A 17,758-nucleotide genomic window follows, 5' to 3' on the forward strand; every position below is an offset into this window, starting at 1 on the left:
GGCTGCCACAGCTCTCGGCTGTCTTTAGATACATACATAGAATATATACATATCCCTATACAGTCCCAGCTCTCTGGCTGCCACAGCTCTCGGCTGTCTTTAGATGTTCCAAGGCTCTTTTCCTTAAAGGCCATATTCTTCCAGCTTTCTGCTGCTACAGCTCCTTAATTCAAAGGCCATATTATATTCTACAGTCCCAGCTCTCAGGCTGCCACAGCTCTCAGCTGTCCTATCTTCTATAGTCCCAGCTCTCTGGCTGATATTCCAAAGTCCCAGCTCTCAGGCTGCCACAGCTCTCAGCTGTCCTATCTTCTATAGTCCCAGCTCTCTTGGCTGATATTCCGAAGTCCCAGCTCTCAGGCTGCCACAGCTCTCGGCTGTCCGGGGGATTCCATACCTTCTCTCAATGTTTGGCTGCATATTCTTCCTCACACGGGGCACCAGTTGTTGTAATCTTCGCTGCAGCGTTGTTCTTGCCTCTCTGCTGGGGCTCTTCTCCATTCTCTGCCACACACTCCTTCCTTTCTTCTCAGGGGCTCCTCTTGGGCTCTTCTCCATTCTCTGCAGCACAGTCCTTCATGTCTTCTCAGGGGCTCCTCTTGGGCTCTCAACCCACCCCTATTTATCTCAGTTACCTTCACGAGCTACAGCTGCTGCCCAACTAAGGACCCCGCAGCTGCAGCTCGTTTGGAGCAACTCAGACCCACACAGGTCGTACAATACAATATATATTCAGGCCCCCACATTTCCCCCTTTTCTTTTAAAGATTATACAATTACAATATACATACAGTCCCAGCTCTCAGGCTGCCACACTGGGCTCTCCAAGGGGATCAGGGGGAAAATCAGCCCATGGGATTCACCACATGGAGCCTGCTGACAGGACACAGTGGTTTATTTTCCCTGGTCTCTGATTAGGATTAGAGTGCAGCTCCTCAGCACTCAGGAATCATCAAACCCAAGGAAATGCTGACTTCTGGGTTTTTTCTCTCTTAAGCCATTCATATTCCTACCCTCAGGATCTATTCTATCCTACAGCTTACTCATGGTCATTCTCATGGAGTCACAGGAGGGGTTTAAGGAACAACAGAAATTCTGTGACAAAAAGCTGGCAGCTCCCTCCATTCTGCAGGAGCTTTGTGTGATGTCCTGGTTGTGAGCCTTTCCAAAGGCTGCAATCATTGATTCCTGCACCATGGCCCTGCCTCATTGTGCTCATTTTGTCAGATTCCCACCAGAAAATGACTTTCAAGTGTCACCTCCTGGGAAACCTGCAACACTTTCCCTTACTGCACAGTACCTTGGGGAATTATCTCACCCAGGGTCAGGCTCCTGATCTCTTCTGTGGTACAGACAATTCCTGGAGCTTTTTTCCCACTTTCTGTCCACATTCCTGGCACTGGGAGTTGCCTCCCTTCAGTCCCATCAGCTCCTGTTCAAGCAGGGATTTTGGACAATCCCATTCCTGTTCAGGCAGGAATTTTGGACAGTCCCATTCTTGTTCAGGCAGGGATTTTGGACAATCCAATTCTTGTTCAGGCAGGAATTTTGGACAATCCCATTCCTGTTCAGGCAGGGATTTTGGACAATCCCCTTCCTGGGCTGGGAGGTGGCACTGGGCTGAGCAGGACCAATAATGAGCCTGATGAACCCCCTGTTTGCCTCTGACACCTCTGCTGCTCAGGGCTCTGAGGAAGGCAGATCCAGGAGCTGTGGGACAAATCCCTCTGCATGAAATGTTGTGGTCTAAGGTCTAATCCTGTGCATGCCCAGGGGATGCAATATGGACAAACCTGCACATCAGGGCCATGGAACAGCCTGGTTGCCCTGGAATGGCCCTGAAGGGAGAGCCTGGCTGGGCTGGAGAGGCCACATCCTGCCAGCAGGCACCAGGCCAGCACAGGGCAATTCTGGCCATGGCCAATCCATCTTTAGAAGTATCCCAGGACATTGTGGAGATGTCAGGTCACTGAAGCCACACATCCAGAATGGGACAGGGCAAAGGGACCAGCAGAAGAGCAGAAGTGGGGGAATGAGGTGAGATGTGCCCCCAAAGGCTGGAGATGGGGACAGGGGAGCAGGGGCTGTGTGTGCTGCAGCATCAGCTCTTCAGCTATTTATTTATTTATTTATTTATCTGTTTATTTATTTATACACAGCTCCTGTGCCAACATGTATTCCCAGACTGATACTGAAGTCTGAAACCTCTCCCTGGGGTGGAAGAGCTGCCAAGGCAGGGAGGTTCCCTTGCCAGGACAACATAGGCAGGTGCCACATGGTGGTCACAGGGCAGAAGGACCAGTCTGCCTTCCAGGCCAGGTGGAAATGTCACAATCTGAGCTGTTTCTGCCATGTTTTACAGCCTCAGAATGAGCCTGCTCTCAGGAATGGGTAAATTAAGTGTAAATTCACCAGTGACACATTCTCCTGCAGGAGCAGGAACTGCTCAGCCCTGGTCTGGCTAAGGCAGTTTGCACCTCAAGGCTTTCTGAAAAGAAGCTATGAGGTTTTCATGAAACAAACATTTCTGTTTTCTAACCAAGCCAGGATTCTTTCAGGGAAAGGATTAAATAAACCTAAACCAACTGACACAATTTCTGAGTTTCTGGCTGACACGAACACCCCATTACCTGTTTCATGCATTCTTTTGGCTCTGCAAAGCAGCCAGAACCCCCTGACTGCAGAAAAGCAAAGCTGGGACCTGACACCATCACTGGAGCCATCATTTATCAGCCTTGTTATCAGCCCAGGCTGCTTTGATTGACAGTAGTGTGGGACACAGCCGTGCTCAGGCCATCTCTGCACAGAGGGAACAAAAACCCAGCGCTGGCATGACAGGATAAAGCCAGGCTCTCCAAACTTTTTCCAATTAGGAAATTTGATTACATTTTGCATTTGATTAAGTGCTGCAAACACCTTTAATTTCTGGAGTGCTGCACTCCCTGCCCTCTCCTTCACACACATTGCCCAAGGAGTGAGTGAGTCTGCAGCTCCCTGACCTCCACCATGGGTGCTGGCCCAGGAGGAGACTCCTCCAGAATGCCTGTGAGCTCAGGGAATGTGGGGACAATCCCTGAGAACTTCCTGGTGACCAATCCTCTCAGGAATGTCACTTCCAACCCTGCCCAGAGTGGCAGAGCATGTGAGGTTCCCCCTGGCAGCTCAGTGGCAGGGAGCAGTGGCAATGTGTGCCCACTGCAGGCTCCCAGAGCCACCACAGAGTGTCTGTGCCCACCACAGCTCCAGCAAAGGGTTAATGAGCTGCCAGGCTGCTGGGATTATCCAGGCAGGATCTGTGCCCCCAGTTCCCTGCTCAGGCTCATGGGGAGCAGGAGAGGAACTCCAGCTCCTGCCCACTGACAAAGCAGATCTGGGATTCCCATGCCAGGGGCTGGATCTGCATCTGGGCACTCAGCAACACCTGAAAGGTTTTCCTCAAGTCAATTTGTCTAAATTTTCTGAGGTTAATGAGACTCTGGAGCTCTGCAGCACCCTGGAGCTGTGAGTTCCACTGTTTCCTCATGGAGCATAAAAAAGCCCAAATCCCTCTTTAAACTTGTTGATAGTAAAACTGTTATTATACTATTAAACTAAAACTATTATTATACTGGTGTTCAAGAAGGAGCAAGGACTGCCTGACCCCAGGACAGGTCCCCAGCTCTCAGAGCAGTGGGCAAGCCTGGGCACTGTCTGGATTCTTCCCCAACAAATCGTGGTCCAACATCCCAAACAGAGACAGAACATTCCAGTTGCTTTATTTCAGCCTTTCCCATGACTAAACCTTCCCCATTTTCTCTCTGCTGAGTTCAGGGTGCTGACAGGAGGGCTGCAATGTTCCAGCTGCACAATGAAGTGCTTGGAAAGGCAGAGCAGGGATCAGCTGTGGGGTGTGCAGAGGTGTGAGGAGCTCAGGGGTGCTGGCAGTGCTCTGCAGGGTTCTGAAGTGATTCTGTCTCCAGTGTCCCCTGCAATCCTGCTGCAGCACGAGCTGCTTCAGAGACACTGCTGGGCAACACTTCTGATCTAAACATGGCAAAGACCTTGGCCATGTTTGAAATTCTTCTTTAACAAGAAAAGGAACCCTTGAACATGAGGATTTCCATAGGAGCATTATTGGGGTGCCACTGTGAAGCTGCCCTGGGCTGGGGGAGCCCAGGCAAAGAGGCTGTGAAGAGCCCAATGAAAGGGAAAGTGAAGCCCCTACCCAGAGCCAAGAGGTGTTTTAAGAACAAGAGGCACTGCATGGACTGCTCAGGGAGGAGGAGGAGTGGAGAGATGAGGCTCTGGAAGGAGAGATTAGGGCTCAGTGGGCTCTGCAGTGCTGACAGCAGCAAGCTCTGCCTCTCAGCGATGCCTCAGGTTTTTGCTTTTATATTTTCACATTCTGTGCTGCTTTAGTGTGTGGGTCTGGGCTTCATGTCAGGGGATGGTGAGCTCTGTGCACAAAGCAGGGAGACAAAACAATTCCTGCTCTAGCTGGGACCAAGGACAAAGGATCCAGATCTCAGCCCCAAGAGTACAAACAATGGACTGAAGGATGGGACTGCATGGGCTGGAGCTGTAATTGGACAATTAACTCCCATTTGCAAATGGACCAAAACTTGTAAAAGTGTGAGACCCCATGACCTGTGGTCCATTTTCTGGCCATTTGGGGTTGTGCTGCCCAAGGTGGATCCATTGAGGATATCCTTTTAATAAATCCCTACTTTATTCTTTAGCTCAATCTAGCCTCTGTTCTAGGTCAGCCTTCACAAGGCATCACTGCAGTCCCTGCTCTGGGTGTTCTGGGGAGCTGAGCCTCCCTGCACCCACTGGGATGGGAAAGTGACCCTGACTGGGATAGTGATGTGATGGGTGACTCTCACAATTAAAAGGAAATATCATATATATGTGTTAAGAGAAGTTTTATAGATTTGTAGTTAAGTTTCACCCCCCTTGTGTTGTTACCAGGGAGTTGCTTGGGTTTGGGACATTTGGGAGGGTCAGCTCCTTACTGTGCAGCACCTGAGCTCCAATCAAGATGTCAGGAAGGGATCTCCACCACTGGACAGATGGACAGAACTCTGGGGGAAACTAAAGGGTTAAAAGGCAAAACCTCCATTGTGTGGATGAGCACATGGTGGGAAACATCCTCTGCTCCTGGTGCTCCTGATAATATTTTCTCAATTCAGTTTTCTGTTGTATTTTTGATAAGGTTTTAATAAACCTTTTAATTTTTGGAAGTGAGTATCATTTCTCACAATGGGGGCTGAGCATCCCTGCCCTGCTCCAAGGAGCTGCAGAGAGCAGCACCATCATCTTCCCCACCCTCAAGGTTACAGAGCACTGGGGAGGAGGAGAGGGTGACTTGACAGAAATACTAATCCAGCTGAGCTGCAGGATTAGGGAAAGAAATTAACAGAAGAACCTGCAAAAAGCATGAAAATAACAGGCATATCTGGCTGGTTTATTCCTCTCCTGGGCAGGGAACAACCTTCCTCTGATGTGAGCCCCAGTTACACAGGCTGGGGGGGAATTCTGCAGCCAGTGATGAATAAAGGCTGGAGCTGATCCATCAACAGCTGCAGAGGGTCTTGCACCCCTGCTCCTGTCCTTGACCCCCTTCAGCAGTACCTGCACCAGCTCTGGCACTCATGGGCTCAAAAATAAACTCTTTCAACCCACAGATGTGACAGAAAATGAATGTGGGAGCAGAGATGAGGCTCTGGAAAGTCAGGAAGGTGTGCCCAGCTGAGCACAGTGCCAGGGAGGCCTGGGTGAGAACAGGCTCAGCTCTTGGTCAGAGCTGTCCCATCCATTCAGGTACAACTCCACACTGCACAACAGCACCTGGGGACATTGCTCTGCCAGAACCCCTCAGGAAGGAGCTGTGCTGGTGTCTCATGTGCAGGAAACGTGCCAGGTACTGTGGAGTTCAACTCCAGGTGAGGTTAAGAGGGAAGCTCAGCTCCTGATCCTGCTGCTGACTCTGTGACCATGGGAAGCTGTGATGGGACAGACAGGTCCCTCCTCACTTTGCCCCTGGGGCTGGAGGTCAGAGTCCCTTCAGAGAGCCCCATCCAAAGAGCTGCTCCCATCTGGAGGGCCAGGGCTGGCTCTGCACCGTGGCTGTGCCGCCTCCATGCTGGGAGGGCTCTGTGCCACAGGGACTGTGCCCTGGCACCCAGGAACCTCAGCAGCTCCCTCTGAATTCCCCATGGCTCCTGCCTCCCCATGGATGCACCCAGCCCTGCACAACCAGCACAGCATGAAGGGAGAGGCTCCAGGAGGAGATTCTGACAGAGATTCAATGTCCCAGTGTTCAGAGAATCCAAGGCAGAGTGAGACAAGCCTTGGCTCCTGAAGCCAACAGACAGCACAGCTTGGCTTTCATTCCTCTTTTCCAAAGCCCTGCTTGTCCAAGGGAAGAACCAGTGGGTTGGCAGAGGTCTGGACAATGTGAAACCTCCCCAAAACCCCACTCCTGAGCCTTGTCCTGAGGGTCCTGCACAGCAGAGCCTCCCAGGGCAGTTCCAGCTGTAACCTCCTCTCCTGTCTGTGTTTGTGCTGTTCCTCTCCCTCTCCACCGTGTCCCTTTCCTTGGCCACTCCCAGCACAGCTCCCCAGGCCCCTGCAGGCTGAGCTGTGCTGAGGGACAGGCACAGCCCACAGGGTGCTCAGCAGAGCTCTCAATTGCTGCTGGCTCCTAGCAATCAACCTCCAAACTTGTTGAGATTCTCTCTCTAATGTGCTTCAGCAGACACTTTGTCCCAGGAGGACTGAACTAAATTGAGTTGCAGGGCTGCAAATCACGCAGCAGCCTCATTTTAATCATGGCTATTCAAGTGCTAAGGAATGCACAAAGTAAATACATATTTGTTTTTAGGCCATCACTTGTCCCATTTGTGAGAGGAAAATGAGTGTACTCAATCCCTGAGGCTTTGATCCTCACAGGATAACTTGGGAGATGAACCTGCCACAGGAAATACAGCCTTGGTTCAGCCCTGTGCCCTCTGCCAGAGCTCCTCTCCTGGGTCTGTTAACCCTCTCACTCACATCCCCACGTTCTAATGAGGCTTTCACCCTCCCCACTGTCCCTGGCACCCCCTCTGCAGTCCCTGCTGCCTTCCTGGGCACTGATTTCCCTGAGCTGTGCCAGGGATCCCAGTGCCAGGGTCGAGCTGTGCCCTTGTGTGAGCTCAGGCTGGAGGCAGAGCGCGGAGTGCCCAGGGCTGCAGGTGCAGTGCTGCCTGTGCCAGGCTGCCCAGGTGGTTGGCTTTGCAGATCAGTCCTTGACTTCTGTGCTACTTCAAACACATTTGAATAAATACTCTGCATCCTGAGATTTGATCAGCCTGCACTCCCAGTGCTGCAGTGTCCTTCTCTTTGGCGTGCCCTGCTCTCTGTGGGGATCAGCCTGGCTCAGCTGTGACACAGAGCTAAAACTCTGGATGCTCTGGATGCATGCCAGGCCTCCACACTCTTCTCCTGGGCATTCCCCTCCGTTAGCTCTAGCTGTGGTTTGGGATCTTCCCTATGCTCCAAGCATGAGTCAATCTCTGGTCTCCTTTGCTCTCCCTCTCTGCCCTGCTCTCCTCCCATTGGAATTCCTGTGTCTCAAACCTGTTCCAAGGTCATTCCACCCCTCCCTGGACTTAAAATTCACCTAAGCAGGGCCTGCTGGTCACAGTTTCCCCACTTGAATCACAGCTCCTCTCTCACCTAAACTGCACCTGGCAGGGTCAGAATGGGAACAATTCCTCTTCTTAATCTCCAGGTCAAATGTACCCACGAGACCTGGCCATAAAACCTCCCCAGCCCCATAACTGAGGGCAGCTGCATTTTTTGGATGCCCTGCCCAGCTCACAGATTCAGAGGCTGTGGCAGTCTGATCAGATGTGACATTTCTGACTGTGCCCTCCATTCTGCAGTCCAACAATGGTGCCATTAATTCCACAGCTACCTGGGGAACCTGCTCTGAGCTCCTGAGCCTTGATCTGGGCTTTGGGGGCTGTTCTGCAGCTTCACTCAGAGCACTGGAGTGAATAATCTGGATACTTTCAAAGAGAGCACTTGCTAAACAAAAGCTGCACATTCTGGAACATTCACTTGGGGTTTGAAACAAGATGTGAGAAAGGAAGAAGTGACTTAAAATTTTAGGTACTGGCGACATTGATAATGTTGGTGTACAATGACAGGCAGAGACAACAACAACCATCTCCCTGCCCAGCTGCTAACTGATCCTGCTGCTGTTTCCTCCTGAGGGTGTGGGAGTGCATGGATGGGGATGAGGGGGCAAGGAACAGAGCCCTGGCCTCTCACACTGACAGTGCTGGGTCCCTCTGGACAGCAAGGAAATCACTCTGGGCTCCCTCTGGACAGCACAGAGACCACCCCATCCTCCCTCTGGATATCACAAGGACCACCCTGGGCTCCCTTCAGATATCACAGAGACCACACCATCCTCCCTCCAGACAGCACAGAGACCACCCCAGGCTCCCCCTGGACAGCACAGAGACCACTCCAGCCTCCCCACAGATATCACAGAGACCACCCTGGGCTCTGTCCAGATATCACAGAGACCACCACATCCTCCCTCCAGACAGCACAGAGACCACCCTGGGCTCCCTCTGGATATCACAGAGACCACCCTGGGCTCCCTCCAGATATCATCAGAGACCACCCTGGGCTCCCTCTGGATATCACAGAGACCACCCCAGGCTCCCCACAGACAGCACACAGACCACCCCAGGCTCCCCCCAGCCAGCCCAGAGCCCAGCCCAGCCCAGCAGGGCTGTCCTTACCTTCTCCTGGTACTGGCGGCGGGACGAGTCCAGGGACTGGATGAGGGCGGTGGCGTGGCCGATGAACATGGCGTAGCAGGTGGCCCCCACGATCATGCTGAGCATGGTGAGCCACACGTCCGACATCCCCACCGGCGCCTGCTGCCCGTAGCCAATGCACAGCATGTGGCTCATGGCCTTGAACAGGGCATACGAGTACTGCTTCCCCCAGGAGTCGTTCTGCAGGGACAGGGCACAGCTTCAGCACGGGGACAGGGATATGGGCCAGGAAAGCACCCCTGGCACTGCACCCCAAAATCCCTGTCCGAGGCACCTTGATGTGTTACACAGGAAATTTCATTCTTTGGTAGCTTGGAGGGCTGGGGGGGTCTTTGAAAGCAAGGAGGGATATGGGGTCTCAACCCCCAAATCTCTCAGAGCCCCCATAACTCCCATATCCCTCACTGAGACCCTACACCTCAATGTCCCCATAGCCTCAGAACTGCTATAAACCTCACCGAACCCCTACACCTCAAACCTCTCAAGAGACCCCATAACTCATATCCCTCACTGAGACCCTATACCTCAATGCCCCCAATACCCCACTTAAACTCCATATCTCAGAGACCCTACTCCTCAAACCCCTTAGAGCCCCCATAACTCCATATCCCTCACAGAGCCCCCCACACCTCAGTGCCCCCATAGCCCCCTAATTCCCATATCCCTCACTGAAGCCCTACATCTCAATGCCCCCATGGCCCCATAACTCCCAGATCTCTGAGACCCTACACCTCAAACCCCTCAATGCTCCCATAACTCCCATATCCTTCACAGAGCCCCCCACACCTCAGTGCCCTCAAACTCCCTAACTCCCATATCTCTGAGCCCCTACACTTCAATGCCCTCAGAGCTCCCATAACTCCTCTATCCCTCACTAATACCCTATACCTCAATGCCCTCAACTGCACCCAATACAAGAAATTTACTCTTTGTTACACAAGAAATTTAATTTCAGAGCCCTCATGGCCCCACAAGCTCAGCTCAGTCCATTTGGAAAAACAAGCCTAGATCCCAGATCTGAGGTCACCATTTTGGCCCTGGTTTTTAGAGACTCCATGTGCTTTTTCCAGCAGGGAAGGCAGCCAGGGTGCCCTGCTGGTAACCTGGGATAAATCCAGATGATGCACTGGGAGATTTTCACAATGACCCACAAGTGGGAGAGGGAGCTAAAGCAAATAATTTCCTCCCTTGGGAAATGGACTTGAACTGAGAACTGAAACAGAGAGTCTGAGCAAGGCTGCCAGCAGCAGGATGTGAGAGTGAGGAAAATCACTGGCCAGCAATTTAGAAAATGGCCAGGGTCTCTGCTCGTTACCTGGGGACATGAGAAGGGCAGAAAATGAAGTTGGTAATGTCTGGACAGCAAGTTCTTCTCAGTGCAAAACTGGGCTTTTTCAGAGAGCTGAGGAACTACAAATGGTTTCATTTGAGAGCAGCGACATCCTGCCAGGAGAGAGTGCTGAGACACCTTGTGCTCTCCACACAGGCAGCACCTCAGCATGGCAGAGACAAAAACCAGCACAAGTTCCCTGGTGAGACAGCACTCAGGCTTAGCCTGAGCTCATGGAATAGCTTGAGGTGCATTTACCATCCTGTGGGTATTATCTGCCAGCAAGTTCTTGCTGTGAAACCTTGACAAGTAACTGCTCTGGCATCACACATGGCTCCTGCAAGGATGTGAAAATGCCTCTGCTGGGTGACAGCACTGGGCATTGCTCAGCTGCTCCCTGTTCCTGGAAGGAGCCAAGGTTTTGGATGGAGCTCTGCAGAGAGAGGCGCTGTGGCAGCTTGGAAGGTCACTGCACAGAGGTCACTGCACAGCCCTGCTGCTGGCTTGGCAATAAACAAGGAATTCTCCATCCAGAGCACCAGTGGCCAGCAGTGCTGGGAGCTCTGGAACTCACTGGGTTCCTCCTGGAGGTGACACATCACAGCCATGGGGTGGCTGATGACCTCCCTGCAGGCAGCTCTCAGTGCCTCGGATGCCCATGGAAAGTTCTCACTGACCTTACAGGGAGCAAACAGTGACAGAGCTGGGCACAGGGCTGGATGGAACCTCTGCCCAAGGCTGATGCTGGGTTAGGAGATAAGCACATGGACAAAGGCAGCTGATAGCATTACCTGGCCAGATTCAGTTTCATTATGCAAGCCAGGCCTGATTCCCACTGCAGCAAGAAGGGCAAAGCCACACAAGTGACAGCAGAGCTGACAAGGGAGCGGTGGCACAGGCACTGCTCCTGCTGCTGGTGCCAGCCTGTCTGGGCTCACCTCCCAACAGAGCAGGAACCTGGAAAAACCACCCTGCAGCCAAGAGAGAGGGGCCAGAGACAAAGTGGCCATTGGTGACTGGGCTGGCTGTGCCCTAGGCTCGTGTGTGAGGAGCCCAAAGGAGCTGCACACAGGGCAGGACAGGGCACAGGGGGTTTGTCCCCTGGCCAGGGCACAGGAAGGGTCTGACTACAGGAGCTGCCAGAGGTGTGAGGCCAAAGAGTGACCCCTCCTGCTCCTCTGCCTCCAGGCTGTGCTGGGATCTGAGCCTGGCCAAACAAGTGCTGAGTGACCCCAGGTTCTGTGGCATTTTTGGTTTTCACACCCAGGTTTTGTGGCACTTTTGGTTTCCACCCGCCGGTTTTGTGGCATTTTGCAGACCCACTTCTGCTCTGTGTGGGCACCAGGTCTTTCACAGAGCTGCCACAGGCATCCTGCCCTTCCAGGAGCCCCTTCCCTCAGCCCTGCACTCCTGGCACTCTGAGGCCACAGCCCTGCACTCAGGGATGGCAGCTGCTGGGACTTTAGCCCATCCATTGTCCCTCATGCTGAGGCAGCAGCAGGCAGCTGTCACATTTGGCCACTCTGCTCCAAATGCTGATCCCTGCAAAGGTGGGAGCTCACTGCCAGTGCTGTGGAGTGTCACAGCCCATGGTGCTGGGGCACAGTGCAGCTGCCCTGTCCCTTCCCTTGCTGAATTAATTCCTTCCCCACTCCTCTCTGGCTGTTGCAGGGATGCTGCTGCCCTCTGAGTTCAGTGTGGCAGTAGTTTAACAGGGCAGCACAGCTCCAGCACAGACCTGAGAGCAGGGACAAAGGAAGCTGAGGGAATTCCAAAGGGAATCTGGGCAGACAGAGCAGTAATAGCTGAGCTGGAAAACTGGCAGCCAGGCTCTTTAGTGGCTGTGAACATCTGGGTAGCAGGCAGGCTGGAGGTTTAAAAGCCATTCTTCCAGCAACTTGCTGCTCAGGAGTGCTGTTTACAAGGAAGCTTGCCAGTGTTTTGTAGGAATTAGTCATCCAAAACTCTGACATCCAGCATGCACAAAATTCCCTGGGAATTGCACAGCTCTGAGCCCCAGCAGCAGCAGCAGGGCTCCTGTGAGGACAGGCTGAGGGTGCCAGACTGAGGGATGGCTGAGGGATGACAGACTGGGGGGTGGGAGCTGCAGGAAAACACAGAGCTTTGCAAACAAACCCTGAGCACATCAAGCACTGCTCAGAGAGAGGCACTCCTGTGAAGGGGAAGCCTTTCAGAGCAATTACCTTCAGGGTACCAAGTGTGAAGAGCACTGGATGCTCTGTGATGATTCTTCACTTTCAGCTCCTGGTACCTCTTTAGCTTTCAGGTTTTTTGTTTTCCCCAGGATGAGCAGACAGGTCAAGCCCTCAGTACTTGAGGCCAGACTAGAAGAGGTTCCAGATGCAGTGTGGCCACGGGTTTGTCAGCACCAGGTGCCTCACAGTGCCACAGCTCATTCCTGTAAGAGCCATACCCTATCTAACACCCAGCTACACCAGCCCCCACTGCAGCACCACTCCACAGATACTGGAGTGGCTAAAATGGCCCATCAGGGCAGGGAAATGAGGCCTTAAACTGCAAGGGGAAAATGACTCCTCCTCGTTAAGCAAATCCCAAAGCATGCAAAAGCAGAGCTACAGCTCTGTGCCTGCTCACAGTTAAGAGGGGGTTATCTCAGAGGCACCATGAGACTCTGCAAAAGGCACTGAAATGACTTTGAAGCAGTTTCTGACTGGATTGTTTTTAACATCCACACTGGCAGTGCTGGAAGGGCTTCTCTGGCATCAGAGTCTCAGATCCACCTTTGAATACTTGGAGGCTCTTCCCTGGAACACTTCAAAGGCACTGCTGGGTTCTGTAGTACCTTACAGAAGCACCTGGAGGCAAAAGTGTGGTGTCTGACAGAGTATTTTGGTTCTGATGTACATGTGAGTGTGCCTGCTTGAAGCCTCCCTGGAGAGGAGGAGTGAGATGAGTAAAGACATGGAGAAGTACTGGAAGTTCTTGGGATAGGGATGTAATCCAATCATGGAGGTGATGAATCTTCTTTCCCTGCAGCATGGAAATGAGGGCTGGTTTTATGGAGTGCCAAGTGGGAAACCCCAGAGCAGAGGAAGAGCAGCACCAGCTTTGTCACAGACAAAGCCTCTAAAGGACAATGTTATGCCTGACTTACACCATTAACACTTGGAGAACTCAGGAGATGTCTCTGACCATCCCTGCCCACCCTGGAGCTGCTGGGCTGGGAAGACACCCCTCCAGATCCAGTTTAAAGGGTGGGAACACATGGAGACGACAGGTTAAACTTCACTTTGGACAGAACCTGCCTGTTCTGGGCTTGTTTCCAAGGGAAGCTCACATGGCCTTCACCTGACTGCAGGGATGTTCTCTGAGTGTCCCAGTCCCAGCTGTCCCAGGCAGCCTTTCCTGGAGCCCTCCCAAGCACCCTGTGCTCCTGGAGATCCAGACCTGGGCACCCACTCCTTGCCTGGGCATGGCACCTGTACCCAGGGCTGTGCACAGAGTGCTTCTGCATCCCTTCCATCCCTGCTGCTGTGCCCATCTCATACTGCTCCCAGCTGGCCTCCCTGGGCAGTCCTGGAGTGCCTGTCACCCTGCATTCCCTGGAAAGGTCACTATTCCCAGTTATGGGCTGCTCTGCCCTGCCCACCCTGCTCTGGATTGCTTTTGGCCCCAGCTGGGGAGGGCACTCCCTGTGCCTGCCATCCTGGGCTCCAGGATCCCATCCCATGGGAGCAGCCCTGCTCCTGCTGGCCCTGACAGATGTTCTAGAACATGGAATTTCCTTCAGATTCCTGTGCCTGTCACCCTCAGCTCCAGGATCCCACCCCATGGGAGCAGCCCTGCTCCTGACAGATGTTCTAGAACATGGAATCTCCCTCAGATTCTTGTGCCTGTCACCCTCAGCTCCAGGTTTTCACCCCATGGGAGCAGCCCTGCTCCTGCTGCTCCTGAGACTTTCTAAACATGGAATCTCCTGCAGATTCCTGTGCCTGTCACCCTGGGCTCCAGGATCCAAACCCATGGGAACAGCCCTTCTCCTGCTGCTCCTGACAGATGTTATAGAACATGGAATCTCCTGCAGATTCCTGTGCCTGTCACCCTCAGCTCCAGGATCCCACCCCATGGGAGCAGCCCTGCTCCTGAGACTTTCTAGAACATGGAATCTCCCTCAGATTCCTGTGCCTGGATGAGGGCAGGAGGGCTGGGCTGGCCCAGAGGCTCGGGGGGAGCTGGGAATCACAGCAGATCCATGCAGGATTGCTGTCTCCCACACTGCAGCCATTCCTCTTCCCCCTTTCCATCAGCAGCCCCTGCAGGGTGCTGTGAGCAGGGAGGGGCAGAGCTCCCCAGGAATGTGCTGTGGTGGATGGATCAGCCAAACTCTGATCAGGGTTTGCTGCCCTGCCCTCAGGGATCTCTGCCCTCCCTGCAGGGTGTGTGGGGCCAGCACAGCACCCAGGGGAGGAGGCCACGTGCTCCCAGCAGCTTTCAGGGCTCAGCAGAGCTGGGATCTCTGGGAGAGGAGCTGCCAGGCCAGCTCGGGGGGAGCAGCACACACTCTGCAGCTGACTCACCAGTGTTTCCACTTTTTAATAAAATGCACTGCAGGAAAGCTAATGCTGAAGCCCCTGGGATTGGGACTCAGCAATTAATACTGCAAACATCCTGCCCTGCAGCTCCAGGAGCAGCCAGACACCCACTGCTTCCACGGCTGCTGCAATGGAACACGAGGCATGTGGAAAACACCCAGAGGAACCAGACTCGGGGATTTATCGAGGCCCTGAGATGATTTTGGCAACAGCAGACCCTTCACAAATCCCCTGGATGAGGATCAAACCTTTAGGAAGCAGATGGGAGGTGATGAATCTTCTTTCCCTGCAGCATGGAAATGAGGGCTGGTTTTACAGAGTGCCAAGTGGTGGGAAACCCCAGAGCAGAGGAAGAGCAGCACCAACACACTCACAGACAGAGCCTCCAAAGCATCTGGACCTCACTTGCAGCTCCCCTTGGCTGCAGCAGCTTCAGAAGATTCCCCTTTTCCCAAATTTCTGGCTCCTGTGTGCAATCAGGGCAGCCATACACAAGGATATTTATTTATCTCCTCGGAGCTCGCACCAGGCTGGTACAGAATGTCCCAAAATCCCTGGCACAGAGGCCACCCTGGCCTCTCCCCTCCCCTCCCAGCTGTGTCCATCACACAGAGCCATGCTGGAACCTTCCACCAAAGCCTGACAAGAGCCCAGAGCTCCAGTTTCTTGTTTCCTGACTCTGTGGCCTCTCTCAACACTCCCCTCCAGATTAGATGTAAATTGTTTCACTGATATTGCCATCCACATCCACTGCTGGTCCCACTGACATGCCTGGAAACCTTCTCAGGAGATTAAAGGACATTACTGGGAGGAAAAACCTATTTTTTCCCCAAAGAACTACTGCACTCTTTGTTAAATAGTCTAATCCCAGGCTATTTTGGGGTTGGCATATTCCTGAACAGCTTCTGCAGTGGAAACCCCCTGAAGTATAGGTGGGGCATCTCTCCAGTTCTTCATCCCACATTTCCAGAGATAATGATTTTTTTTTCCACTTCTTTTAAGTGGAACAAAAAAAAAAAAAAAGGTGATTTAGCTGCAGGGAAGAAGCAGAAAAAAATCTCCCAAGGCAAGTTTAATTCCCAGCTTCAGAGGCTCTCAAGGCTGCAGCATGAGGAAAGCTCTGCTCTGTATAGGAGCTCTCTCCCCTGCTCTCCTGGAGCCTGCTGAGCCTTCCTGCCTCTGGAATGCATCTTCCCCTCTCTCCCCATCCCTGCTGCTGGGATTTGCCTCTTTTCTTCCTCTGTCCCATGTCCTGCCACTTTTGCAGACCCTTCCCTGTGACTACAGCTGGCAGCTTCAAGCCCAGCTTGCATCTCTGCCTGAGGGATGGATGGGGAGAGCCAGGAGCTGCTGCTGCCATCACAGCCAAATGTTGGGATGAGGGAATTGTGCCCCAAATCTGCTGCTCTGAAGCCATCCTGCCATGGCCAGGTCACCCCCAGGAGGGGGATGAGGCCACCTGCACCTCTGAGCTCCCTGGCATGAGGAGCTGAGTGTCCTCCTGGCCCTGAGCAGCACAATGGGGCCCCAATCTCTGACTGCTCCTGACACATAAATAAAGAAAAGGCAGCATGGGGAAGCCCAGGCAGCTCCTGCACAGTTGTTGGAGATAAGCAGAGAGTTCCAGGCTCCAGAACTGGCAGTCTGGCAGCAGCAGGAAGAGAACCATTATTGCAGCGAGGAGAAATGAATAAATAAACAGCAAACAGATGACTTTTCCATGGATGCTCACTCCTCCAGGCACGGGCAGCCTGTGCCCACAGCCCTGCACGTGGGAGGCACGGCAGGCTGGCACATCTTTGATACATTTTACATTTGTTCTGTTCTGCCCCAGTGCTTGATTATTTCCTTTATTCAAGAAGAAATTGGCTGGGGGAATCTGGAGGTTAAGAACTGCAATAACAGGCAATTTTTTAAGCTTTGTCAGTTTTTGCTGCTTTAATCAACTGGACATTGTCCCTTTGAATAAAAGCTCCTGAATTCTCAGCAAGATGGTTGAAAGGTACCATGAATTCGCCCTGCCTTTGCCATATGGTGTCAAACCCCTCCCAGCAACAGCAGGGCACAGCTTGGGATGGCACTGGGCAGCCTGGCTCCTCATCCCTTGACCCTGGCTCACTCCGGGGTGGGTGGGTGGGCACAGCGACCCTTCCAGGGGTATGGGGCAAAGGGACCAGCAATGAGAATCATGGATCAGCCCCAGCCCTGTCTCTGGGACCCCACATACTCAGGTTCCAGCGGGAAGCAGTTTCCATGCCTGCTCCTTGCTGCTCCGTGCCAGGAGAGGGAGCCTGGCTCCTGCCTTCTGCGGCTCTGCAGGGCCGGTCCTGCTCCGAGCCACGGGACTGTCCCTGCAGGATCTGCCTCCAAACCCTGGGACTGTGTCTTTGTAGGATCTGCCCCCAAACCCCGGCACTGTGTCCCTGCAGGAGCTGTCCCCAAACCCCGGCACTGTGTCCCTGCAGGAGCTGCCTCCCTGCCCACAGCCCCGGGAAGCGCTGGGACAGCCCCGGGGGATGAAAGGAGGAACGGGAAGCTGGGGGATGGCAGTGGGTGCCGCAGGGGGGTCAGCCAGGGGCTGCGTTTAGGGCTGAGAGGTGGGGATGGGGGAGCATGGATGGCATGGGGGATGCTCCAGAGGGGAGACCCCACCCACCATCTCTGAGCAGGTTATTTGTATTTAATTTTATATATTTATATTTATATATATATATATGTATATATATATGTGTATATATATGTGTGTATATATATGTATATGTGTATATATGTGTATATCTACATATAAATGTATATAACCTATAATATATAATATACAATAGAAATATATATTTTATATATGTTATCTATAGATATATATAGATATGTATAGATATATATATACACATATATGTATACATATACATATATACATATATACATATATACATATATACATATACACATATATACATATACATAATATATAAATAACATATATAAAAGATATATTTCTATTGTATATTATAGGTTATATACTATATACTAGATATA

The 17,758-nt window shown here is 52.5% G+C and overlaps 1 protein-coding gene across 1 annotated transcript in view; it reads right to left on the bottom strand.

Moving 5' to 3' along the window:
* HCN4 (hyperpolarization activated cyclic nucleotide gated potassium channel 4) overlaps positions 1-17,758 on the bottom strand; it is a 106,337-nt gene that overhangs the window by 23,961 nt on the left and 64,618 nt on the right. The window contains exon 4 of the mRNA XM_064722202.1: positions 8,783-9,001. Within this exon, the coding sequence (XP_064578272.1) occupies positions 8,783-9,001 (219 nt within the window). The remainder of the gene's footprint in view (positions 1-8,782; positions 9,002-17,758) is intronic.

Source organism: Zonotrichia leucophrys, chromosome 10 (assembly GCF_028769735.1).
Source record: "Zonotrichia leucophrys gambelii isolate GWCS_2022_RI chromosome 10, RI_Zleu_2.0, whole genome shotgun sequence".
In the NCBI taxonomy this organism is placed as follows: Eukaryota; Metazoa; Chordata; class Aves; order Passeriformes; family Passerellidae; genus Zonotrichia; species Zonotrichia leucophrys.